Source organism: Vombatus ursinus, unplaced genomic scaffold (genome assembly GCF_900497805.2).
Source record: "Vombatus ursinus unplaced genomic scaffold, bare-nosed wombat genome assembly UNPS02014832.1, whole genome shotgun sequence".
NCBI lineage: Eukaryota > Metazoa > Chordata > Mammalia > Diprotodontia > Vombatidae > Vombatus > Vombatus ursinus.
Window position 1 is genome coordinate 41,050,429 of NW_020954610.1, and position 26,854 is coordinate 41,077,282.

The 26,854-nt window shown below is 38.8% G+C and overlaps 1 protein-coding gene across 3 annotated transcripts in view; it reads left to right on the forward strand.

Moving 5' to 3' along the window:
- The window catches only part of DOCK8 (dedicator of cytokinesis 8), a 316,592-nt gene that overhangs the window by 150,894 nt on the left and 138,844 nt on the right, over window positions 1–26,854 (forward strand). For all 3 annotated transcript variants that reach the window (XM_027839563.1, XM_027839565.1, XM_027839564.1), the window contains 5 exons: window positions 501–581; window positions 2,263–2,422; window positions 4,097–4,233; window positions 5,872–5,965; window positions 8,819–8,984. In XM_027839563.1, coding sequence (XP_027695364.1) covers window positions 501–581; window positions 2,263–2,422; window positions 4,097–4,233; window positions 5,872–5,965; window positions 8,819–8,984 — 638 coding nt within the window. The remainder of the gene's footprint in view (window positions 1–500; window positions 582–2,262; window positions 2,423–4,096; window positions 4,234–5,871; window positions 5,966–8,818; window positions 8,985–26,854) is intronic.

Here is a 26,854-nt window from a genome sequence, read left to right on the forward strand (position 1 = left end):
GCTTTACATATACATTCATATTAAAGGATTTGAATTTTTTAAAAATTCAATTTAATTCAATTTTTAAAATTCAATTTAGAATTTTTTTTAAAAAGTTGTTTCTAAGTGAGTTTGTCAAATCCAGCTTGACAAATCCTCTTGTCCTCGTCAGCCTTGAACTGGATCAAAATGATGGCAGACTCCCCAGTGTTAACACCACTGACTTTCTAGCATTCATCTAATTATTTCAGATCAGAAGCTATGCTATCCTCTTGCTTGCAAATTTCCTTCCCAAGACCCATTTAAATCAAAACTAGTCACTCTAACTGGGGCTATAAGAAAGACAGTTACAGATTATTTATTATCTTGATTTAGTCATCTTGCACATGGGTTAGTCCCTGAGCTTCCTTTAAGAGAGAGCACGTCTCCTTTTTTTTTAATTGTAGGGATCATAAAGCAAATTAGTTTTGAGCTTCCTATATGTCTCATGTGCTTTGTTTTAATATTACTTTTGTTGGTAGATTGAAAAAGTTCTCCAGCAGGGAGAGATTGGCGACTGTGCAGAGCCCTACATGGTTATCAAAGAAAGTGATGGCGGGAAGGTATGCTATTTTGAGTACCATTAAATGTAAATTTCTTAGAACAGATGGATATTTTGAGATTAATTCTGTAAAGCAGCTAATGGGAAATAGTTTTAATGTGTCTCGAGATAAAGCTTAACCAGTAACATTTAAATAAAGGGAGAAGAAGCTCAATTTCTTTAGCCTTGACTATAAATGTAAAGGAGGGAAAATGCGATTCACACTTGATTTTCCCAAAATAGAAAATATTCATCTAAATCAAGTAAGCTCTTTGAAGATACTGGCTATTTTTCATTGTTTGTTTGTTTTTTTAATTCCTATTGCCAAGTAGTGTATGATTTGTCCATAGCTGGCACTTAATGAATGCCATTTTGGATAATGAAAAAAATATGAATAGTCTGGCTAGGGCAGAACCATTGCCTTGCTCCTAGCACAATTTTCTACTGCCCAGTGGCTTTGCTGCATGGCTAGTGTGGTGGCAACAAAAGTGACAAGAGACCCCACCACAATGAACAGAACCACAGTTCCACAGTCCTCCTCTTGACAACATGGGATAATTTCAGAGCATGTGTGGAAATTACAAATCGAGAGTAGGTCAAATGCATTAGCACACCAAGCCTAAAATAACTCTAAAGGATGGACCACCAATATCAGAACTCCTTTTATGTTATTTAAACACCGAGTACATGTTTTCTGGAGTAAATATCAAGATAGTTAACTGTTTTTGAACAGGATTGACTTATTCAGCATGTTACAACAGACGCTTACTATTGAATGATAATTATTAAGCACATTAAACCAATATCCAATGATGTTCATTAAATCAGCCATGTGTTTATTTTGAAAATTCCTGTTTTTCATCCTATATGTGGAAGGAGCCCCTTGGAAACTGTTATCGCTTTAACTGGGATGGTTGTATTAGGCATCTATTAGGTAACATCTAGAGGAAAGTTTTGAAAAACTACTAACTTGAGGGCTTTGTAATTAGTTGCATGAATTGTTTAAGGTGTTGCCATTGCTGACCACCAAAGTGACTGCCTCTATGGATAAATTATAGGATCATAGATTTACAGTTAGAAGGGATGTTAGAGCCCATCTAGTCTAAGTCTCCTCATTTAACAGAAGAGTAAACTAAAGCACAGAGACCTGCTTGTTGACCGGCTCAGGGTTACCCAGTTACTAAGTATATGAGGTAGGATTTGAACCCAAGTCTATCTGATTCTGGTGCAGGGAGGTGGTACAGTGGATAGAGCCCTGGCCCTGGAGTTCAAATCTAGCCTCAGATACATACTAGCTATATGACCCTGGGCTAGTCACTTAATCCTGTTTGCCTCAGTTTCCTCATCTGTAAAATGAGCTAGAGAAGGAAATGGCAAACCACTCCAATATCTTTGTCAAGGAAACCCCAAATGGAGTCAAAAAAAAGTTGGACATTACTCAATGAAAACAACTATCTGAGACTCTAAGTCCAATGCCCTGCCCACTACAGATTGTTGCCTCTCACCTACCTTTGTAAAAAACCGTCTCCAGCTCTGTTTCCTCGTCTCCTCATCCCTGTTGGGATATCAGTTTTATTTTTGCATTAGTGTCATGCAGTAGTCTAGTTAGGAGTTTGCAGGTATCATTACTTCTGTGACACATAAAATAATGCCCTGGCATTGATGCTGCCTTGTTTCTGATTACATGGTCTTTTCTTCTTTAGAGTAAAGAGAAGATTGAAAAGTTGAAAATTCAAGCTGAGTCCTTCTGTCAGCGCTTGGGAAAATACCGGATGCCTTTTGCCTGGGCTCCCATAAGTTTATCAAGTTTCTTTAATGTTTCCACCCTTGATAGAGAGATAGCGGATATGGAAACCATAGTTGGTAAGGATTTCAAGTATGATGAAAAGTCTCATATTTCCACTGTAAGTACTGCCATCAATGAAACACCTGTAAGGTGAATTCATGTTGGTAGGGTAGGAGCACTGAAAGGAAGGGGACCTGGAGGAAGGGAACCAAAATGGACCAAGGTAATTGCTGCATTACATACCCTTCTCAGAGTCAGATTCAAGAAATAACTTAGAAGACCATATGCCAGGGGCAGCTAGGTGGCACAGTGGATAGAGCACCGGCCCTGAAGTCAGGATAGACCTGAGTTCAAATCTGGCCTTGGACCAAACACTTGACACTTACTAGCTGTGTGACCCTGGGCAAGTCACTTAACCCCAATTGCCTTGAAAAAAAAAAAGACTATATGCCCTTAGTGTTTGTGAGACTGAAATAAATGTATTGAATTTTTATAGGGACCTTTTCATTTAGGTTATATTCTTCCTAAAGGTTTATTAAATTTAAAATTACACCACTTACTAGCTGTTTGACCCTGAGTGAGTCATTTAACCCTGATTGCCTCCAAAAAAAAAAAACTTTAAAATTATAGCTTATTATCACCCTCAAAGCAAAGTTCTAAAAATTAAGAGTATAAAATAAACCCATATACTCTATAAAACAAAAGAAAGTTCATTAGACATTCCTATGGATGGTTAGACATAGGTTAAAGAAGGTCTATCCATCAGAGAAAGCAGTAAAATGTAAAACTCTATCACCATATCCCAGTTAGGAGTCCCTTAAAAATAAATGTATCTTTTGTCTGGTTGGAAAAAGTGGATTTGTTGTAAGAATATTCAGTAATAGTCTTGTGTAGTTTGTCCCATCTCTCCCCTCCTTGTCCTATTACCTCACCATCAGTCTATGGATTACTATTCTCTCAAGCAGGACGAGTAAGGAATCCTTCAGGAGAATTATTAAACTTTGAAGAATTGTACCTCTGTTACTTGTAATGATTCTCCTTAGACTCTCATAGTTTCCATGAAAAGTTCTCATCCTTTTTCATTTATCAATCAACCCAAACTTCACATTCTTCTTTCTTTTTTCTCTCATTTTATTGCCTTTGTCTTATTCATTTTTTTTTGTTTCATTTTATCGATGTCTTTTGGGGCTTCTTTTTTTTTTGCACCATAGTCATATCCCAGTATACCCCTCATTAAACCCTCCCTTGTAACAAAGAAATGTACATCAGCAAGCTAACCAACAAACAGGCCACATCTAAGAGCTTTGTGCAACATTCTGTTCCCATCATCCTCTTCTTTCTTCCACCTATGTTTCATTCATTTTTTTTCTTTTCACCCATTCTTTCTTCCTTCTTTCTCTTTTTCTCTTCTGTTACTTCCTTTTTTCCCCCTTTTTTTTCTTTCTTTGAGCATAGTTATCAATCTGTTCTCCTGTAACATATTTAATTAATAAGGTTACCTTTTTTGGATCTTGACATACATTCTACCATATTTGAACAACAATTTTTATGCAACTCAGTGTAGTTTGATTTGTGACTGCAAATAGAACTGACAAGAGAATTAATATAAGAAATAAAATCCTCTCTTGGAGGAAAATCCACCTTCAATGGCAATTTTAGAATATAGGCAACTGGATCAATAGGTCTTATTAAAATATTTTGGTCACTAAAATGAAAAAAAAATATTAAAATGATCATCATTTTCATTCTAGGGAAAAATTCTGCAGGGGAGAGGAGAACACTGTCCCAATCTAGAAGACTTTCTGAGAAAAGCTTAAGCTTAGAAGACAGTTATATTGGCTCCAACTTCAAACCTACCACGATGACTATAAACAGTTTTTTCAAACAGGTACTTTGTAACATTTCTTTTACTTTGGGTTTTCTAAAGCATGAAGACAGTTGCCACCATGCTGGTATCTGTGCTAAAAACAAAACAAAACAAAACAAAACCAAAAACTACTGGAGCAACTAGGTGGCATAGTGGATAGAGCACCATCTCTAGAACAAGGAGAACTTGAATTCAAATCCGGCCTCAGACGTATAACACTTACTAGCTGTGTGACTCTGGGCAAAGTCATTTAACCCCAATTGCCTCACAAAAAAAAAAAAACCTAGGAAAAAAGAATTTCACCTTTCACATGAATGAGTAAACAAATATGTCCTTATAATGCTCATAGATTAGAGATAGAAGAGACCTTAGAAGACCATCTATTCCCATTGAACTGAGTTCCATTAATTGGGTGGATTAATATCGGCAGTGAACTAAGTCCTTTACAAAGCACTACTCTTACTCATTTTGTCATCTAGGTAATATCAATATTAAGAGTTTACTAGAAAAGCATAGTACTTACCAAGAAGCTAACATTTTTAAAGTCACAAAGAAGACAAATATGATTTAGTTTTGTTTACAAGAGAATTGCTATATACCACATTTATGAAGGAGAGGGGTGGCTAGGTGATACAGTGGACAGAGTGCCAAGTCTGGAGTCAGGAAAAGTCATCTTCCTGAATTAAAATCTGGCCTCAGAAACTTACTAGCTGTGTGGCCCTGGGCAAGTCACTTAACACTCTCTGCTTCAGTTTACTCATCTGTAAAATGAGCTGGAGAAGGAAATGGCAACCCACTCCAATATCTTTGTCAAGGAAACCCTAAATGGGGTCTCGAAGAGTCAGACAACTGAAATGACCAACAATATTTAAGAAGAACATAGGCATACTAGAAAGCCGCTCAAGGAAGGCAATTAGGATAGTGAAATTTGGAAGCTGTAGTAAATGCATCAGGAACCAGGGGAGACTGCATAGTATAGTGGAATGGGTACTGGATCTAGAATCAAAGGACTGGGTTCAAATCCCAAGTCTTCCTCTTATTACTTATGTGATCTTGGGCAATTCACTCTCTAGACCACAGTTCTTCATCTGTAAAATAAGAAGATTGGACGAAATCGCCTCTGTGGTCAATTCCAGCTGTCCTACAATGGGGGAATGTTTAGTCTAGAGAAGAGAAGATTGAAGTAAGGCAGGATAGCCGATAGCTTCTTCAAATATTTGAAGGACTCTCAGGTAGAAGAGAAAACAGACTAATTCTATGATGATCTAGGGGGAGAACTAGCAGTAATGGGTAAAAATATAGGAAAACAGATTGTGGCTTGATGTAAAAACAAGCCTTCTAATAGAATTATCCAACAATTAGATGGACCATATCAAGATGTAATTAGTCCTTTGCCAATGATGTTATTCAAGGAGAATCTGGATAACCACTTATCAAGGATGGTATAGAAGGAAGCTTGGGTGCAAGACTGGACTAAATGACCCTTATGGTTCTTTCTAACTCTAAGTACTATCTATGAGGTCATGGCTTCTAAAAGGTATTTCTGAAAAATACTCAAGGGTTGAAAAGATGTTCAGATTTTGGCCCAGTCCAAAGAGTTGAATGTTAGCATATGCCTTCTGTTACACTAATACACTAATAATAACTTTTCCCTGTCAGGAAGGAGACCGTCTTAGTGATGAAGACTTACTCAAATTTTTAGCTGATTACAAAAGATCTTCATCCTTACAGAGAAGAGTGAAGTCAATACCAGGTATGGGTAGCATATCTTTGCTCTTTGTAGCATCGTCGACACTACTGATTGCTGAATACAATCATTTGAGCCATATATGAATTCATATTGTTAACAATTTACCATGTGTCTCATGAATGAATTTATTATATTGATATGTTTTATTAAGCAAGCTATGGATCATGGACTTATGGATAGAAGATAATTAAACTAAAAATAAACTAAAAATTAAATTAAAAATCCATTGCTACTCTACTTCTTTAGAATGGCCCTTTTGCATGATTAAATGAGTGCTATGCTTCTAATAAATATCATGACAAAAAAAAAGCTAGTAAAGCAATTGGTTATCACCAACTCTCAATTACTGGTCAAATTATTTAACCACCCTGAATCTGAGTTTCCTCATCTATAAAATGGGTGCTGTATTTGGCCTTGTGGCTCAGGTTAGATCAAGGATCCAGGTTTGAGGATCCACAGAAAATTGGTTCTCGGGAAGCTGGTATATGAGTGTGAGCTTTATTACTATACAACACAGCAAGCAGTCAAAAATAAAAGTCATACACACACACACACACACACACACACCTTACATAGCAACATGGACAGACAGAGTCATCTGTATAGGGCCAGGGTCACTTGTGTGAGAAAGATGTGTTCCATGACAAGGTCTCAATGGGAGTACGTGCTCAGAATGGAATCTAATAAAAGAAGTCTTAAACCTTAAAGGTTGGCTTGGTTGGGAGAGGCAATTAGCACCATATATGGGAGGGCCATTCTTAATCAAATCCAGATGTCATTGGAGAAATTCCCCAGGGTCAGCCAGCCTCAGGTGTAGGAATTTCCTAAGCAGGATCAAAAATTGGGTGAGTTAATGACCAGGGATTCCATGAGTTGGCACAGGGCTGCTGCATTCAGCTGGGAGCCTCATCTAATCAGAAGCTGAGGTTGTTTCCATGTTTACACGGAGGAGCTAGGTGGTTTAGTGGATAGAGTGTTGGGTCTGGAGTCAGGAAGACTCATATTCCTGAGTTCAAATATGGCTTCAGACACTTACTAGCTGGGTAAGTCACTTAACACTATTTGCCTCAGTTTACTCATCTATAAAATGAGCTGGAGAAGGAAATGGCAAACCACTCCCAGTATCTCTGTCAAGAAAAATGGGGTCATGAAGAGACGGACACAACTGAAAAATAACTGAACAACAACATGTTTGCCCAGGATCAGAATAAGTCTGGGCAGTGGAAAAGTATCGGCTGTCTATTATTGCTTACACGTTTATGGTCATTAGGCACATTTAACCTAAGTGACTCCATATTGGAGCCCTAGCACTTATAACTACAACATCAAACACTATATTTAAAAAATCACAGCTATCACAATGGAGAATGTGACCTGCCCAGCTTACTTCACAGAATTGTTGTGAAGAGGTCAGCGAATGTTCTTTGTCAATTATGTATCCCTATACCAAAAAGTAAATTACAGTTAGTTTTTATTAATAATAATAATATTGAGATCAAAAAAAGGCTGCCATAGCAGCTTCTGAATCCGGAAGACAAAGATTAAATAGGAATAAAAAACAGGAGCTGAGAAGTCATAGAGTCACCATGTGGATTTCTGCTTTCTAAATGACTTATTAATTTCCTTAGTTTGTTGCCACGCTGGACAGAAACAAAATTTCTGGAAAGGTAAATAAACTGTGCTTAGTGGAAAGAGTACTGAATTTGGAGACAGAGGACCAGAGTACAAATACTAGCTCTTATACTTACTAGCTATGTGACATTGGACAAATTCTCTAAGCCTGGATTTCCTCCTCATAAAATGGAGGGGTTAGAATAGGTGATCACTAACAGCCCTCCCAACTCTAAATCCATGGTCCTAAAATGTTAATTGGTAAAACAACAACAACAAAAACAAAACAAACAAACAAAAACAACAACATTTTTACTTCAAGAAAGGTGACCAACTAGCTTTTAAGCTTTTCTTAGAACAGTTGAACAGAACTAGAAATCCATCTCCCCCTTCTCTTCCTCAGGCCTCCTTGTTCATAACTAGCCTTCCTCTACCCATGTTTATAACTATGTTACTCAGCTCCCTATTGAGCAGCAGCACGGTTTAGTAGAGCATCAAGACAGGAGTCAGGAAAATCTGGGTTCAAAAGCCACCACTAATATTCAATTTGTACAAGTGTCCGAGGCTCAGTTTTCAAGTTATAAAATGGGGATGTGGATAATATGAGTAGTACCTCTTTCATAGAATTCCTGTGCAAGCAGTGAGCTGACATACATAATGTACTTTAGAAACTTTGCAGCCCTATATACTTGCTAATCATTATAACATTATTGTCATCATGGGCAATTAGGTGGCACAGTGGATAGAGTGTTGGGCCTAGAGTCAGGAAAACTCATCTTCCTGACTTCAGATCTGGCCCAGACATTTACTAGTTATGAGATCCAGGGCAAGTCATTTAACCATGTTTGCCTCAGTTTCCATATCTGTAAAATGAGGGGGCAGCTAAGTGGTGCAGTGGATAGAGCACTGGCCTTGGATTCAGAAGGACCTGAGTTCAAATCCGGCCTCAGACGCATAACACTTACTAGCTGTGTGACTCTGGGCAAGTCACTTAATCGCCATTGCCTAGCCAAAAAAAAAAAAACAAACAAACAAACCAAAAAACAAAAACATATCTGTAAAATGAGCTGGAGAAGGAAATAGCAAACCACTCCAGTATCTTTGCCAAGAAAACCCCAAATGGGGTCTTGAACAATCCAATATGCCTGAACAACAACATTGTCATTGTATGACTAATTTAGTTTGTTTCCAATTGCCTCTGCATTTTATTTCCAAAAAAAATTGTTTTTCTTTTTTTTGCTGAAGGTTTACTTAGGCTAGAAATCTCTCCAGCCCCAGAGGTACTAAACTGCTGCTGTCTGACTCCTGAGCTATTACCTGTGAAACCATTTCCTGAAAATCGGACCCGCCCACATAAAGAGATTCTGGAATTCCCCATTAAAGAAGTGTATGTCCCTCATACTGTCTACAGGTAAGATAAATAAGAGTTCTTTTTAAGACCAGCAAAGATCCTATGTAGACAACTGGAGATGGGCTTTGGATTTTTCATAGTTCATAGACATTGGAAATTTTTAATGGAAATTTCATTGGTCCTCCAACCATCATTCTGCTTGAGCAAATGTATCCCTTTCTAGTACCTTTGCTTAGACAAATTTTAGATGCTTTAAGAGGAATGAAGACCTCTGTTGTTGTTGTTGTTGTTGTTATTGTTGTTGTGGGTAGGAGGTGGGTTTGAAAGTTTTCTTCACAGTCCAAGGCATCTAGTAGGAAGATCGCTGTATTTAGAGGCAAAAGACCTTGAGTTCAAATCCTCATTCTCTAACTCACAGCACCTAGCACTCTGTCTTATGCACAGTAGGACCTTAGTGTATATGCGTGTGTATATGTGTGTGTGTGTGATTGGTGAACTGAATCCAACCTCCTCATTTTCCTGCTGAAAAAGCTAAGACCCTGAGAGATTAAATAACTTTATGGGCCCATTTTTGTGGTTGTGGTTGTTGTTGTTGTGCAGTTGTCTGAGTTGTATGACTCCATTTAGGGGTTTCTTAGCGAAGATACTGGAATGGTTTACCTTTCTTTTTCCAGTTCACTTTACAGATGAAGAACTGAGGCAAGCAGGGCTAAATGACTTGCCCAGGGTCACACAGCTGGTAAGGATCATAGATTTACAGAGTTAGAAGGGACCTTGAAGGCTATCTCATCTTAAGTTCTCCAGGATCTTGAAAGTTAAGAGAAATATAATCTGCCCTTCACACAAGAGAACTATTCTCTGTCTTTCTGGGATTGGTTCCTAGCAGCATCACTCCTCCATCTTTTCTTCACTCAAGGTGTTACTTGCTCTCTGATTCCACTGGACAGGTGAACTCTCTGGCCAGGGTCTTTGTCCCTTGTGGAACATTTAAATAAATTCTGAACGAACAGAATATTCATGTCCTCCGCTCCCTAGAATGGCTTGAAGGAAAGTAGTTATTTCCAGAAGGCCATAGATCTAACCCCTTATTTTACAGATGAGGAAACTGAGGCCAAGAGAGGTTAAGTGATTTGCCGATCCATAATCAAGCAGGTATTATCTCAGAGGTAGGATTTGAACCGAGGTCCTTTGACTACAAATTCAATTGTCTTTCTACTGTATTATACAGTAAATACCGGCTCCACACTTCTGACTAAGTTAAGGTTGTGTCTTTTTGGCAAAATCTCATCCTATACTTGAACTCATGCTTGTGGCATTGGAATAGATTTGCACAAAATGAATTTTGTGGCTCTCCAATTTGCCTCAGCATTTCATTACCAGAAGGCGTTTATTGCTCCTTCTACTTCTTTGCAATGAACATTATCCCTTAATTATTTCACAGCCATTCTCAGAGTACATTAGTGAGAACCGAATGATCCCCAAATGTAGGAGTGCCAAGGAGGACAAGTCTGAACAGAGCACTTTTTGCTCACTTGGTAATGTAAGGTCAAGAGCTGCAGACATCAGGTGAATGCACTGTGTTCTCCAAGAATACCAGAGCTCTACCAACCCCCAGATTTGAATATTTGGGAAAAGTGGCAAAGCAAGCTAAAACTTGGGCTTTTGATAGCTGACACAAATTCAATGGGGATGTGAGGTTCAGGTTGTTTCCATAGTAGAGCAGATAGCCTATCCCCGAGAATTCTTGGTTTGAGCCCCCATTCCCATGCATCCTAGGGAAGAAAGGAGCCAGTAAGTAGGGTATATGGTGGTCCCAGCAGATAAACCCAACAGATAGACTATTGAAGATGCTGAGAGAGTGGATGGAAAGTGTGACCTTTAAATGGAGGCTACCTTTGGTGCTCAAGGGCAAAGCCCTGGTCACCCTACCCTAGTGTGGTGGCTCTGAGAGCAATCTTCTCTTTGGTTTGACTGTATTCCCTTCTCCCAGCTCCAAGTCTCTGATACTATATGGAGGAAAGAAAACTATAGTGGACTAGATTCTTTTCACTAATTTTTTAGTCATATCAACTGACATTTGCATGGTACTTCAAGGTTATAAAAAATGCTTTACATACATTATTTCATTTGGTTCTCCCAACTATCTCATGGAGTAGATACAATGAGTATTCTCATCCTGATTTTACAGATCTGGAAGCTGGGTTTGAGAAGCTAGTGACATATAGGCACACACAGTAAGGGTCAGATGAGATTTGAACCCAAGTAAGTTTAGCCCTCTTTCCACTATGCCATGTTGTCATTAAGTGCTTTGCAGCTACTTTGACTAAATATTCTTCCCAGTAGATGACATTAACAGGGACAGGTGTATGATAAAAAAAAAGAGAGAGACTGAGATATAATATCTTCCAAGGGCTGCACCAACCCACAGGAAATATCTAAAGGACCAGAGCAAGGTCTGCAATGGTAGGCCCTCTATGGAAGATTTGTGAAAAGACATGGAAGAGAATCCCACAAAAAGAAGTTTAGGATAGATTGTCATCCACATTTATGTCAGTCAACTAGCATTGATTAAGTACCTACTATATACCAGGTACTGTACCAGTGACTAAGGGTACAAAGAAAGAAAGAAAGGCAAAAGATATTCACTGCTCTCAAGAAGCTCACAGTTTACTGAGGAAGACCATATGTAAACAACTATGTACAAATAAGGTACAGATAGAATAAATTGGGAGTAGTCTCAAAAAGACCCAGTTTTGGGAATTCAATTCTGGCCTCAGATACTTACTAGCTGTGTGATCCTGGGCAAGTCACTGTTTGCCTCAGTTTCTTCATCCATAAACCGAGCTGGAGAAGGAAAGGGCAAACTACTCCAGTGTCTTTGCCAAGAAAACCTTAGATGGGGCCAGGAAGAGTCTGACATGGTTGAAACAATTCAACAACAATAAAAGTCTCAGAGGGAAGGCACTATGATTAATATGGATTGAGGAAGGCTTCTTGCAGAAGGTAGAACTTGTGCTGGGTCTTAAAAAAAAAGCCAGGGAAACCAGGAGATGGATATGGAGAAGGAGATTAGAATATTCTAGGCATAGGGGGACAGCTAGTAAAAATGTTCCAAGTCAGGAGATGGAGTGTCTTGTTTTTTTTTTGTTTGTTTTGTTTTATGTTTGTTTTGTTTGTTTTTTTTTTTTTTTTTGTGGTGAGGCAATGACTTGCCTAGCTAGTAAGTGTCAAGTGTCTGAGGCCAAATTTAAACTCAGGTCTTCCTGACTCCAAGCCTGGAGTTCTATCCACTGCACCACCTAGCTGCCCCAACTGTCTTGTTTAAGGAACAATAAAGAAGCCAGTTTCACTAGATCAAAGAGGATGTAGAGGGGAATACGATATAAGAAGACTGAGAGGATGGGGAGGAATAAAGTTATGAAGGAATTTAAAAGCCAGACAGAAGATTTTCTATTTGATAATGGAAGCAATATGGAGCCATTGGAGTTGATTGAAAAAAGAGTGATATGGTAAGCACTGAACTTTAGGAAGATCAATTTGGCAGTTGAGTCAGGGATGAACTAGAGTGGGAAGACACGAGTCAAATAGAACCATCAGCAGATCATGGCAATAGTACAGATGCTAGGCAATGAGGGTATGCACCATGGTCTTGGCAGTAGCCGAGGAGGGAAGGAGGCATATATAAAAGATGTTGAAGGTAGAAATGGCAGGACTTGGCAATTGATTGGATATTGGTTTGAGGTCTGAGGTTTGGATATTGGTTTGAGGTTTGAGAGTGAAGAGTTGAGGATGACACCTAAATTGTGAGCCTGGATGACTGGAATGATGTTGGTGCCATTGATAGTAAAAGGGAAGTCAGGAAGAGAGGAGGGTTTTGGGGAGAACATAATTACTTCAATTTTGGAAGTGTTGAGCTTAAGATATCTAGGAGACATTCAGTTCCAGATGTTTAATAAGCAATGGGAAATGTAAGACTAGAGATCAGAGAGAAGTTAGGGCTGGACAGAAATTTGAGAATCATTAGCATAGAGATGATAGCTGGATCCCTGGAAGCTAATGAAATCACAAAGTGAAATAGTGTACAGGCAGAAAATGGCCCAGAACAGAGCCCTGGGGCCATCCGTGTGCTGGTAAATGTTAAACAACTGCTGTGGAGGGTTAGGAGGAATGTGCCCATGACACACTTTAAAGTTCAATCAGCCTTATTAACATTTTCTCCATTCACTTAAGTCTAACCAATCAACAAAACAATAAACCAAGCTCTGATTTGTAGCATTTCCAAAATATAAATGCTCATGCTGAAAATTTAATAATTGACTCCAACTTGTTCAGACTGTCTTCAGCATACCCCGTTACAATAAATCTTCAATTAAGAGAAACTGAGACACAAAAGTCTGAGCATAATCTACTTATTGGTAAGGCTAACAATTATCAATAATAGAGGTCAATGATCCCTCAGTGATCAAATACTCTCCCAGTCACAGCAGCCTTTTATACTGTCTGGTTTAAGTTCATTACATTTCAGTTGTGTCTGACTCTTCATGACCCCATTTGGCATTTTCTTGGCAAAGATAACTGGAGTGATTTGCCCTTTCCTTCTCCAGCTCATTTGATGGATGAGGAAACTGAGGCAAACAGGGTTAAATGACTTGCCCAGGGTCACACAGCTAGTAAATGTCCAAAGCCAGATTTGAACTCGGGAAGATGAGCCGTCCCGATTCCAGACCCAGGGCTGCCCCACCTACCTGCCACAGTTCAAAGTGCTACTTCTTCCTAGAATATTTGCTTTTATACAGAGGTCAAAGACCCTGTTTGATTGAATTCAAAGGAATTGAGCTCTGATTGTGGAATTTCCATCATCATCACAAATATAGTTCAGCAACCCTCCCGATGCCTTGAATTTAGTCCCACCATCTGTCTCCTCCATAAATTCAATCCGGATACCAGTGTACCCTCCTTTGAGCAAACCTAATATATGAAAACCCAGATACACAAAACACCTATATTAAATTCTTTGTTTTAGAAAATAATTATTTATTTTATAGAGTCCATCACAGAATTCCTTAAAAGGGCTTGGCCCTTCTGTATTTAACTAAGTTTACAAAAATATTAACAGCATTTGTTACCCAAAGACACATGCATACGTATGCATGTGCTGACAAAGTCAAATAGGCATTTAAATCCCCTGTTTCTGGTGTAACAGACCCTTCGTGAGTCTTTAATAAACTGCAGAGCTTCCTTGTTGAAGGACTACTAATGGGTCATCTTCACAATCGCTAATGCATCTGTTACTGAGTTTAGATGATCTTCATTCATTACCCTTCTGGAGTTCTATAACTAAAGGTATTTAGAATCTGACTCTCCTGGAATTTGAGAGAATTTGGGCATCAGTAGCACAGTCTCTTAGCTAGGTAGCTATCCTTGAGCAGACTGGATCCAGCTAAAATTGCCAAGTAGGCAAAGTTTTTTCCCATCCCTTTTCCACTTGTATCTTCCACCCTCAACAAGACTGTTTTTGTTCCTTATCTCTCTGATTCCTTCTCTCTCCTACCCTAATCCATTCCCCACCCATTCTGATACCCTGACCTCTATCTAAACCTGCTTTCACCAACAGGAAAGGGTCTGCTATCAAAATCATTTAGGCCTCCCTCTGACTTTTAAGTCAATGTGTTCCTTTTCCCAGGGTTATTTGAATTTTTTAAGTCTTAGCCAGGATTTTAGAATGACAGATCTGTTTCCTGCCTCCACTGACTCCCCTCTCTTCCCCATTAAATACATTCCTTGCCCTCATGAAGATATTTGGGTAGTCACGGGAAACTTTTCACAACACTAACAGTCACACACAACACTTCATTTATTCCAAATGAAGCAGCTAGGTCCTGGGACCAGGAACTCTAATTACAAATGTGCCCTACTCCTCCCCTCCTCCCAACTGCTGGTTATAGGGTAGGACAATAGGCTGTATTGGAGGCTTCACCCTTTTTTAGGTCAGGGCTAGGGACTGAAGAGAGCACAGGCACTCACTCCAAAGAATAATTTGTTAACCAAATAAGCATTTATTAAGCACCAGTGACACAAAAACAAAGGTAAAACCCATTCAGTGCTCAAGGAAAGTACCTCTGTGGCACTTATGTTGTTATATACATAGAAATTGTGAGAGGAAAGATATAGGGAAGGGGGAATCAGTTAAAGGAGAATCACCTTGTAGAAGGTAGTACTTGAACTAAGCATTGAAGGAATTAGGATTCTAAAAAATGAAGATGAGAAAAGAATGCATTGCAAGCATTAGAGACAGTCAGTGCAAGACTGGTAATGGAATGCCAAGTATGAGGAACCATAAAAAGGCCGATTTGGCCACACCATGGTATGCATAAAGTCTTGGGGGGTAAAGTAGAGGAATCCCTTAACAAAGGCTTGAAAGCAGGAAGGAGTAAAGAGAAAAGTGCTCCAAACTCAAAGAGGCAGTTAGACCCAGAAGAGTATCAAAATCCGAGGGTGGTGTGTCTTTGCTTCATGCCACAGATTAAGTAAATCTGATTGTTTCTTTCCATAGGTTTAGGTAACATACTTATTCTCTCAAGAACCCATTGTTCAAAGCATGCCTTGGCTCCTTTCCCATTTGGTAGTCTCATTTTATATGCAGGGCACTAAAAGTGGTAATGAAGACTCCAGCTGCTTTACTGTGGAGAGAGAACAAGAGCCTCGTCATTTGTAGGCAGCCCCAGTGCAACCTTCAAAGATGATTTTTATCCTTCTGCTGATGGGAGCGTGCATGGAGATCACAGGAGCTAATATTATAATGAGGTTGTAAAGCAGGTTGCCATCCCTTTAACTGGTGATTACGTTAGTGAAAGTCACATAAAATGCATTTTCATCTCTCATCCAAAGCCCATGGAGCCTCTGAGGTCTTGTTTATCTAATTATCAAACTCACTTGCAGAGGACTGAGCTTGCTGGGAACAAGCATATCAGCTGAAACATGACTTCTTTGATGGATAATTAGCTGCTTCCAGGCCTCCTACTCAGCCAATGTTCTTGGACTCTCAGTCTCTTATTCTTCAAGCTGGCCCAGTATCTGGCCTGATAGTAAAGGACCTCCCCAAGATGTGGCTGTATCCCAGCAACCACAGTTTGACCCGTGCCCTAAAGAGGCAGGCAGGATATGAATATTAGACTGTATTGCTCTCTGGGAATTACTCTGTGTGAGTAATGACAGTTCAGTAAACATGTTGAGTGAGAAATGAAAATATACAAGCAGACCCTGTGGTGCACATAAACTATTGGAGAAGAATCAGGAAATTGGAAATCGGGAAAATTCAAAGTAATTATGTCTTATGAAAATTTACTTTATATAAGGTTTCTCCAGAATTAACTAACCTAGAGATTTGGGTCATTGTGCTAAGTCTCAGTTTTGGTTTTGTTTACAGAGTGAATTGTCCCAAGATGTAGACCAGGAGTTACCAGCTTAGGGTCTGTGAACTTGGTTTGGTTTTTTAAATATTTTAATAATTGAATTTCTCTTTTCAAAATTTTCCTACTTATTTTTAACAATAATTGATCTCTAGGGTCAGGATTGCCTTAAGTCAGTCAGCAAGCATTTGTTAAGTACCTACTATGTGCCACTCACTGTGCTAAGCACTGAAGGATAAAACAGTTCCTTCCATGAAGGCCAGAAACTTATATTCTCATAAGGCAGGCAACATGTAGATAACTAGATAAATGTAAGATTTATACATAGTAGACAGAAAATAATTTTAGAGGACAAGGTACTCATAGCTTGGGAAAATTGGAAAAGGTCTCCTGAAGAAGGTAAGTTTTGAGCTGAGGCTTGAATGAAGCCAAGAAAACCAATGCAACAAATATCCTGGGGTTGTTCTCCCAATTTCGACTTTCCCTGGCAGGCTAGGCCCCCAGAAAGCAGCTGAACAGCTGCTATATCTCCAGGGTGGGGGACCTACAGCCTTGTCCTCAAGTTCAGTCCTTTGACTGAATCCAAACTTCATAGAACAAATCCTTTTATTAAGGGATTTGGATTAAGGGAAGTTTGGATTCCATCAAAGACCACAGTTGAGGACCTAGAGAGCTACATGTGGCCTTGAAGCCACAGGTTCCCTGTCCCTGAATAGAATATTCTTGAGGGTGTGGAGGTAGTTCTCTAATTCTATAACTCATGAGCCCCCACCAGTGTGCTTCCCCCATCATTATCAATTGTTATAGTCAGCCAGACTTAATTTAGCTTTTAATTAGAGATATTTACTAGGGCAGTATAGTAAGAAAAATTGGTACAAACCTTGAAAAGTCTGAATCATGCTCTCACTAGTACATATCAAATCCTGAGGAAAATAATAAAATAGCCTGCAAATAGATAGTGCTTTAAGGTTTACAAGACACTTTACAAATATTGTCTCAATTTATCCTCACAATAACTCTTGGAGATAGGTGCTATTATTATCATCCCCATTTTACAGATGAGGAAATTGAGACAAATGGAGATTCTGTAACTTGTCCAGTGTTACATAGCTAATACGTACCTGAGGCTGAGTTTGAACTCAAGTCTTCCTGACTTCAAGTTTAGCACTCTATCTACTGAGCCACCTAGGATCATGATGATGGTGGTGGTAATGAAGAAGAAGAAGAAGAAGGAGGAGGAGGAGGAGGAGGAGGAGAAGGAGGAGGAGGAGGAGGAGAAGGAGAAGGAGAAGGAGAAGGAGAAGGAGAAGATGAGGAGGAGGAGGAAGAAGAGGAAGAAGAGCAGCTAGATGGTGTGGTAGGTAGAGAGATGGATCTGGAGTCAGGAAGATTTATCTTCTGGAGTTCAAATCCAGACTCAGACACTTTACTTGCTGTGTGACCCTAGGCAAGTCACTTAACTCTGTTTGCCTCAATTTCCTCATCTATAAAAATGAGCTGGAAAAGGAAATGGCAAACCACTCCAGTATCTTTGCTGAGAAAACCCCAAATGGGCTCATGAAGACTCAGACACAACTGAAATGACTGAATAACAACTCCAGGAAGTCCATTTACTAGAGTCTTCAAGATATCCCCAGTAAGTATGCTGTAGCTTTTTTCTGCTGAGCTCTTTGTAGGTCCTTGAATCTCTCTTTCCTTATTGTGTCCAGTTTTTCCTCAGCTACTAATGCAGACACTGCCACCATCCACTGATGTTCTAGAGATACTGTTTGGATGCCAATGAAAACTTCAAATCCTCTGGTCCTCTGAAAGTCACCTAGGTCTTTCTCTAGGAAGGATTGGTGGAAGATGGGGCTGAGGTGCTTTCCTTCCCATTGAACCCCCAAGCAATTCCTTCTCAGGAACTTGAGTGGAGGCTTCCTTGACCAGACTACTAGACACTCAGATCTTTGATTTTAAATGAGCTCACTGGTTTTATACAAGCTCCCTAGGTATGACCAAGTCTCTTAACCAATCTGAATAGACTTCCTTCCTACCTAGTTGAAATTTCATTCATTCATTGATTGAGTCAACCAAGCTACTCAGGCCTTGTTCACATTTATTGCATACAGAAGGGGATATGTATGAGAGATGTTATGAAAGTAGAAATGAGCAAATTTGGCAATAGATTGGATTGGGGAGGGTGGTGAATGAGAATGAGTAGTTGAAGATGACACCAAGATTGTGAGCCTGGGTGAGTGGGAAGATTGTGGTGCCCTCAACAGCCATAGGGAATATTTGATGAGGGAGAAAATTTGAGGGAAAGATAATGAGTTCTGTTTTGGACATGTTGAGGTACCTATGGGACATCCCATTCAAGATATCCAAAAGGCAGTTTGTAATGTGAGATTATAGTTCAGGAGAGAGGCCAGGGTTGAATAGGTAGAGCTAGGAGATATGTAGATCTGCCTAAAGATGACAATTAAATTCGTAGGAACTGATCAGATCACCAAGTTAGATAGCACTCAGCAAGTGTTCTTGACTTTTTTTGTATTATGAATCCCTTTGGCAGTCTGGTGAAGCCTATGAAGCCCATCTCAGAATAACATTTTTAAATGCATAAAATACATTAAATTAGAAAGGAAATCGGTTGGATTTAAATATTATGAAAAAAATTTTTTGTTTGTTTTTTTGGCGAGGCAGTTGGGGTTAAGTGACTTGCCCAGGGTCACACAGCTAGTAAGTATCAAATGTCTGAGGCTGGATTTGAACTCAGATACTCCTGATCCAGAGCTGATGCTCTACCCACTGCACCACCTAGCTGCTCCTATAAAAGTATTTTTAAGACAACTTCACTGACCCCAAGATAAGAACCTCTAGTATACAGAGAACGAAAAGAGAAGAAGGCCCAGGACAGAGCCTTCCAGGACAGGGCACTCCGAGGGTTAGAGGTACCTGAGGTCACAGTTATTAAGCGACTTACTTGGCATATGAACCCCGGTCTTCCTAACTCCAAATCTGATACTCTCTCCACTTTACCCCTCTGCCTCTGGGCAAATGAAAGCTTTTTTTGAAGCTCCATTTCCTTGAGGTTTAGATGAGGTAATGCATATAAAATGCTTTAGAAACTTTAAAGCACTTAATAATATGCCAACTATTTTTTCCTATAGAATGCAATTGTTTCCTGTGTACAAAGTGCACAGTGACATTTATGACTCAAAATCAGAAAACTAAATCATGGTAGAGTGCAAGTATAACACTTAGCTTATTTCTTACACGAGTATAATTCTCACCCTATGTTATGCTGGAAGGTGCCATACTGTATATAACACCATGTATAAATGTGTAAAATGGTAAATAGTATGCCTTAATTCCACTTAATACTTCTACTCTGTATTTCTGTGCTGTGGGTGATTACTTTCAAAAATATCAAGCAGATTAAAAGAACCAGCAAAGGAGACTAAGCAGCAGTCAGATAGATAGAAGAAGAAGAACTAGGAGAGAGCAGTGCCATAAAGACCTAGGGAGGAGAGAGTATCTGGATCAACATTTTGAAATGATACAGAGAGGTCAAGAAGGATGAGGATTGAGAAAAGAGATCATTGGTAACTTTGGAGAGAGCCATTTCTGCAGAATGATTAGTCATGAAATTAACAATGTCTTAAGTGTTTATGGTGCCTAGAAGACAACCAATCATGTCATCATAATCTGGCATTTTTGCTTAATTATTTTTCTTCGTTACAAGAAAGCGTTTGATCCAGAAAGAGGGAGGGAGGTCTAGAAACGAGCGCAATGTAAAGACAAAAGGAATCAACAAATTTTTTTTGAAGATGACCAAAATGTTATGAGCCATACTGTAAACATTAGTTTTTATTTTTAAAAAGTAAATATTTTATTGATACTTTCTTATATCACTGCCTTTTCTAATTTCGTAAGAAGTTTATTCAATGTGTATCAATTGCCATAGCAAGATCATAAAAGTCTAAAAAGTGCCTTAGTCGGAAAACACTTGACTAACTTGCTAGTTGGCAAAGTATGGCAGTCAAAAAGGACACTGTGGGGCAGCGAAGTGGCACAGTGGATAGAGCTCTGGCCTTGGAGAGGGGAGGACCTGAGTTCAAATCCAGCCTCAGACACTTGACACTTACTAGCTATGTGACCCTGGGCAAGTCACTTAACCCTGATTGCCTCAGCAAAAAGTGGAAAAAAAAAAAGAAGAAGAAGAATGGTAGAAGAGCAACATCACCTTGTAAAACAACTGAAAATAGAGGAGGGAAAAATCAATTTAAAGAATCCTTGGGGGAACAGAGAGAGGAGTGTTTAGAGAGAGACCCAGTTGAACAAAGTAATCCCAAGGGCATTTAGGGATGAAACCAGAAGGACAATGAACAGATGAAAGATGAAATGGATGTGCAATAATTTTATAACAAATTCTTTTCAGTATCAAGAACAATGGAGCCACTATATCTGGACTCTAATATCACAGTTCTAAATATGCATAAAGAGGCTATGGAAATGGCAATGAAGTAAACAAAGATAGGAAAGTCAGTTAGAATACACCCTTCATATACAGAACACAGGGCTGTGCTGGAGGCAACATGGTTTTGAGACCATTAAGAAATCAATTCTCAAGGTATCTAAAGGAGGGGAGGATATTACAGGAACAGGGGGGGAAATCTCAAGCTTTATTTCCAACAAAAAAAAAAGTGACTAAGAAAGTATGAATAACTATTGACCCCATGCCTGCTTTCCCATCCCAGAGGATAATCTACTCATGCGTTGAGGGAATCCTTAATAAGCATTTAAGAAGGGAGCAATTTGTAAGGAATGCTATATAATAGATCACATTTTTACTATCATGTGATTGACAAATGCAACATTGCACTATACTTATCAGGTTTTTTCAACTGTAAAAAAAGCATTTGATTTATAAAAGAAAAACATTACCTTGAAGCATTTCCTCCAACAAAATGACATTTTAAAATTATATTCTCTTCCTTGAAAGATATAACAATAAAAAACCCCTGTTTGGTGGCCCTCAGATCATTAATAATCAAGCAAACACGGCCAATATGGAAATGCTTTGCATGATTTCACATATGTAATTGACATCACATTGCTTGCTTTCTCAATAGGTGTGAGAGGAGAGGGAGGGAAGGAAGGAGAGAATTCAGAACTAAATTTTTATAAAAATGAATGTTAAAAATAAATAATCCCTTTAAAAAATAATAATCAATCAAGGTATAAAACAGATATATGTATGCCCACCAAAAGTGTTCATCATTGTCATGGAGGAAATCAGTGTATAGTCCAAGTTAAAGGGATTTCCCTGTAGATGATGAGATCCTTCAGAATATTCTGATTTCAAATGACGTTGTAGTGACTATATCAAGTCATTGAACATTACTCAGTTTCTGAAAGAGATCAATAATTATCCAGAAGGATAGCCTAATTATCCATATTGGCTAAGTTAAGTGAATGAAGAATGGCCATTATCTGGACTGTGGTAAAAAGTTAGGTGGATGGCTTATAGCACTTATCTGTATAAATTGTGTGTGTGTGTGTGTGTGTGTGTGTTGGACAGATACTGCAAATGTCCAAGAAGTTGGACCAGAACTGAGAGAGGAGAGTTGGTTGAATCACCTTCGGGAAATTTCAAAATTCTTTTAGCGATCCTAAGCTTCTCTCTAAGACAAAGGTCCATCTTTTTAATGCCAGTATTCTTCTAGGGATGCTGTATGATTGTGAGTCATGAAATGCTACAGTCTCCAAAAAAATGATGCTAAGAATTACCCAAAAGGCAAGGAAGACAGCATAGTAAAGTAGATAGAGTAATGAGTTTGAAATAAGAAAACCTTAGCTCAAAACCCAGCTCTGCTAATTACTATGCATATGACATTAGACAAGTCACTCAACCTCAGTGAGACTCAGTTCTCTCATTCATAAAATCAAAGATTTGAATTTGATAACCTTAGAGTTCCCTTCAAGCTCTAAATCTATCATCCCATGGAGACGCATGTAGCGGGCATAAACAAGCTGCAACACGTCACAAATGGAAAACCATGAAGGAGAAGCATCATAGAAGTTATTACTAAAGAAATGAACTGTCTGGAAAGAAAATGGACTGATCATGTGGTGAAAGCAAGGGATGACCCCTGGACAGCCAGCAACCTTTGCTGGTATTCTCACAGTATTCAGAGAACACTAGATGAGGCTCCAAAGCTGTGAGTGAAATGCCTATGAAAAGTTACAGGGAGAACCAGACAAGAGTCACAGTGGGTGAATAAGCATGGATCGATTGTGACATTATTGGAGGAAATTCCCCCATCAGTAATATTGATTATTTCACTATTGAAAGGCATTTCCCAATGACTCTTCCACTTTCCCTGTCCCTTCCCCAACAGAATACTTCTTTGTAACAAACTATAGTTAACTATAGTTAAGTAAAAGCTACCAATAATTAGCCATGTCTTCATTCCCTTCTACACCCAGCCCCCATACCTAGCACAAAGCTTGATGTGTAGTAGTTGCTTAATTAAATGTTTGTTGATTGATTGACTTATAGTCAATGACATCTCTGTTAAGAGGGGGGAAATTTGTTTCGCTATCAGTGGTCTGAACTCAACTTACAACTGTATCAATCAGAATTCTGAAGTCTTTTAATGTTGTTTTCCTTTACATTGTGGTGGTCATTTTGTAAATTGTTCTTTTGGTTCTACTCACATTTGCTCTTTATCAGCTCGTACAGTTCTTCCCAAGTCTCTTTGAAATCTTCTTGTCCATTGGCTCTTACAGCACAAAAATATCCCACTACATTCATTTGCCATAATTGGTTCAGCCATTTCCCAATTGATGGGTTCTCATACAATGAGCTAGAGAAGGAAATGGCAGACAGTTCCAGTATCTTTGCCCCACCCCCCCAAAAAACCTAAATGGGAACGTGAAGAGTGGGACACAACTGAAAACAACAACACTTTGGCCAATTTTTTGATGGAGTGCTGGACATGGAGTCAAGAAAGATTTGGGTTCCTATTCTGCTTCTGACAGTTACTTTCTGTGTGACCGTAAGACACTTCACTTATCCTTTCATGGATTCAGTTTCTTCTTATGTAAATAGGATAATAGTAATAGTAATGTTAGTAATATATATTAATATAGTAATAGTAATATATAAACATAGTAATGGTAATATATATTAATATAGCTATATTAATAATTTACTAGTAATAGTAATGCTAGTGATTTATTAGTAATATATTAATATAGTAATAGTAATAGTAGATTAGGATAATAATACCTATGATACCTATCTCATAGGATGCTTGTGAAGATCCAATAAAAAATGTATTTGCATATTTTAAAGTGCTATATTATTGTTGTTGTTCAGTCATTTCAGTCATATCCAACTCTTCATAACCCCATTTGGGGTTTTCTTGGCAAAGATACTGGAGCACTTTGCCATTTTCTTCTCCAGCTCCTTTTACAGGTAAGGAACTAAGGGAAAGAAGGTTAAGTGCTTTCTGTCCACTGTACCATCTAGCTGCCCAAAATGCTATGTAAATAGCCATTATCATTAATAAAACCTTCAGGTTATCGAAAAGGTAAAAATTATTATCTTCACTTATACTATCAGCATTACAAACAGTATTCATTTAATGGGAGACAACGTGGTATAGAGGATAGAGAGCTGGCCTTAGAGTTAGAAAGGACTGACCCTGGCCAAGTCATTTAACTTCTCAGCATCTCCAGGCAACTCTCTAAAACTAATAGTTTGCGAAACAGATGCCACTTTACATTGGTAGGAGGAAAGTCTTCTTCAGGAGTTCCCTATACCAATGAAATCATGGGTCTTGTCCTATCAAAAAAAACATGTACATTGTGTGTGTGTGTGTGTGCGTGTGCGTGTGTGTGTGTGTGTGTGTGTGTGTGTGTGTGTGTGTGTGTGTAGTGTAGCTACAGTGGCCTGGAGTCAGGAAAATTCATCAAATTTGGCCTTGGACACTTACTAGTTGTGTGACCCTTGGCAAGTCACTTAACCCTGTTTGCCTCAGTTTCCTCATATGTAAAATGAACCAGAGAAAAAAATAGCAATTTCTTCTAGTACCTTTGCCAAGGAAACCCCAAAATGCGTCACAAAGAGTCAGGTATGACTGAAAAATAACTGAACCACAAATATGTATATATAATATCTGTCTGGGCTAGAAAATAAGCTGAATACTGCATAGTACAGTAAAACTGACAAGGAATGTTAGAGATTGATTAACTTCAAAAGAACGCTTAAACAAGGCCTCCAATGGGAAAGCAAAGTGGAGAATTTAGACCAGTTCAGGTTCTAAATTTACTTTTATTTTGAACTAGCTAAGAGAACAAAATCTATTTGGTGGCAGAGCCATGTACACTGAATTCAGGGATCTTAAATTCCTTGCATCATTTTGCCAATGGATACTTTTTGGAATAATGGAATGAGTATTAGAGTTGGAGTCAGAGGACACAGGTTCAAATCCTGGCTCAGCCACATGCTATCTGTGTGACCTAGAGCAAAGTCACCTTGGATATAGTGGAAATTCCCTTAGCTTCAGTTTGTTTGTCTATAAAAGGAGGAGACTGGATGAGGTTTCTTTCAGCTCTAAACCCATGCCCTGGTGATCCTATGATGAATAATAAAGCTAAGAATATAATCCAGCTTCTCTGATGTTCACTACAGATGGGCAGAGTACTTGGCTAGCATTCTACCTCTCAGATATCCTGCTGTTAGACCCCAAAATAAAGAAATTCAGCAGTTAACAAAGCTCCCAGAACAGTGACAGTAACCTCAATAGCAGTTTATTCTGCAATTATATGAGTATATTGTTTAGCCACTTGAGGGCAGAGTTTGTCCAATTTTTGGATTTTACAGGACCACGCCCAGAGTGTTTTTAGTTGCTTAAAGACTTCTAGTGATGTATCGGTCTATCTGTGTCATCTGCCCTCAGAAAAGAAAGGACCAAGGAAAATTGAGGAGGGGAGAGAAGTTTCCTGTAACATTTGGAGAGCTTTATGACTTTGCCAAAACCCTTCTCTCTGCCCCCTTCCAACATTTAATAATGAATGAGCTCATAGATTGAATTCTTTTTGTTAGAGGTGATCCCCAAGAAAAAGAACTGAGAAATACACCCTGTGATAGCAAGGGGGGAATTTTTTTTTGTTCATGTTTTTCTTTTATCTTTATCTTCTAAAAAATAATCTATTACTGTCACAATGGTATGGAGAGAAAAGAACTGAATTTGGAGTCAAGGGACCAAGGTTTAAACCCTTAAGGAGTTACATATTAGCTCTGTAACACTGGGCATGTCATTTTGGGTCAAATGGAAAGAGCACTTGCTCTGGAGTTAGAGTACCCTGGGTTCTAATTCTGTCCATAATACTTACTGCCTATTCGACCTTGAGCAGATTACCTAAATAACTAAAGCTGTTCGAGCAGTAAACTGATGTAAGCAATGCTGTCCTTTACAATGCCTGTGGTAGCTGAATGTAGGATATGCAGTGGGGATAAAGAGCAGCATTGCCCCACCCCTCACCAAAGCCTATCCCATGGAGTACTGAGCCTGTGCCCCAAACCACTTCTGGACAAATATGTGCTCAGGGCAGAGTCATTCCTTTGAAAGCCTACTAGAGGATGACTCTTCCTGTTTCCTGAGTCAATCAATCCTCCTTGACATAGCCTCCTTCTCCCCCCAGCAGTGGGAGGAAGGAGGAAGACCAAGGGTTTGCTTGACATTCCAAAATGACAAGTCCTATACAAAGGTAGATTAAAGCAGAGATTCTTATCCTAGAGTCTGTGAACTGGTATTGTTGTTATTGTTTTAATATTTCGATGACAATTTTTGATCAGTGGTTTCCTATGTAATTTTATGCATTTAAAAACATTATTCTGAGAAGGGGTCCTTAGGCTTCACATTGACTTAAAAAAAAGTTAAGAACCCCTGACTTAGAGAAAAGATTATTTAGAAGTAGGAAAATCTGTTATATTATTACAAGTGAGAATAAATGAGGACTTGAGCTAGAGTAGACAGGGATTAGAAGGAAAAGGAAGGAAATCAACAAGATATTGATTGATCAGATGTTGGTCAGGGTAAGGAAGAAGGAAGAGGAAAATGGTAAAAAAAAAAAAAAACAATCTGGGATTTTGAGCTTAGGTCATGCAATCAAATGGGCAGCTAGATGGCACAGTGAATGGAGTACTGGCCCTGGAGTCAGGAAGACGAGTTCAAATCCAACCTCAGACATACTTACTAGCTCAGTGACCTTGGGCAAGTCACTTCACTCTCTTTGCCTTAGTTCTTCGTCTGTAAAATAAGTTAGAGAAGGAAACCACTCCAGTATCTTTACCAAGAAAACCTCCAAAAATGAGGTCATGAAGAGTTGGACAGGACTGAAAAAGGACTCAACAACAACAACAGCAGCAGCAATACAATCAAAGAAGCATAAGGAAATCGGAAGAGCAGGTTTAGAAGGTGAAGGTAACGAGTTTGCTTTTGGACATATTAAATTTTTGGTTTTGGT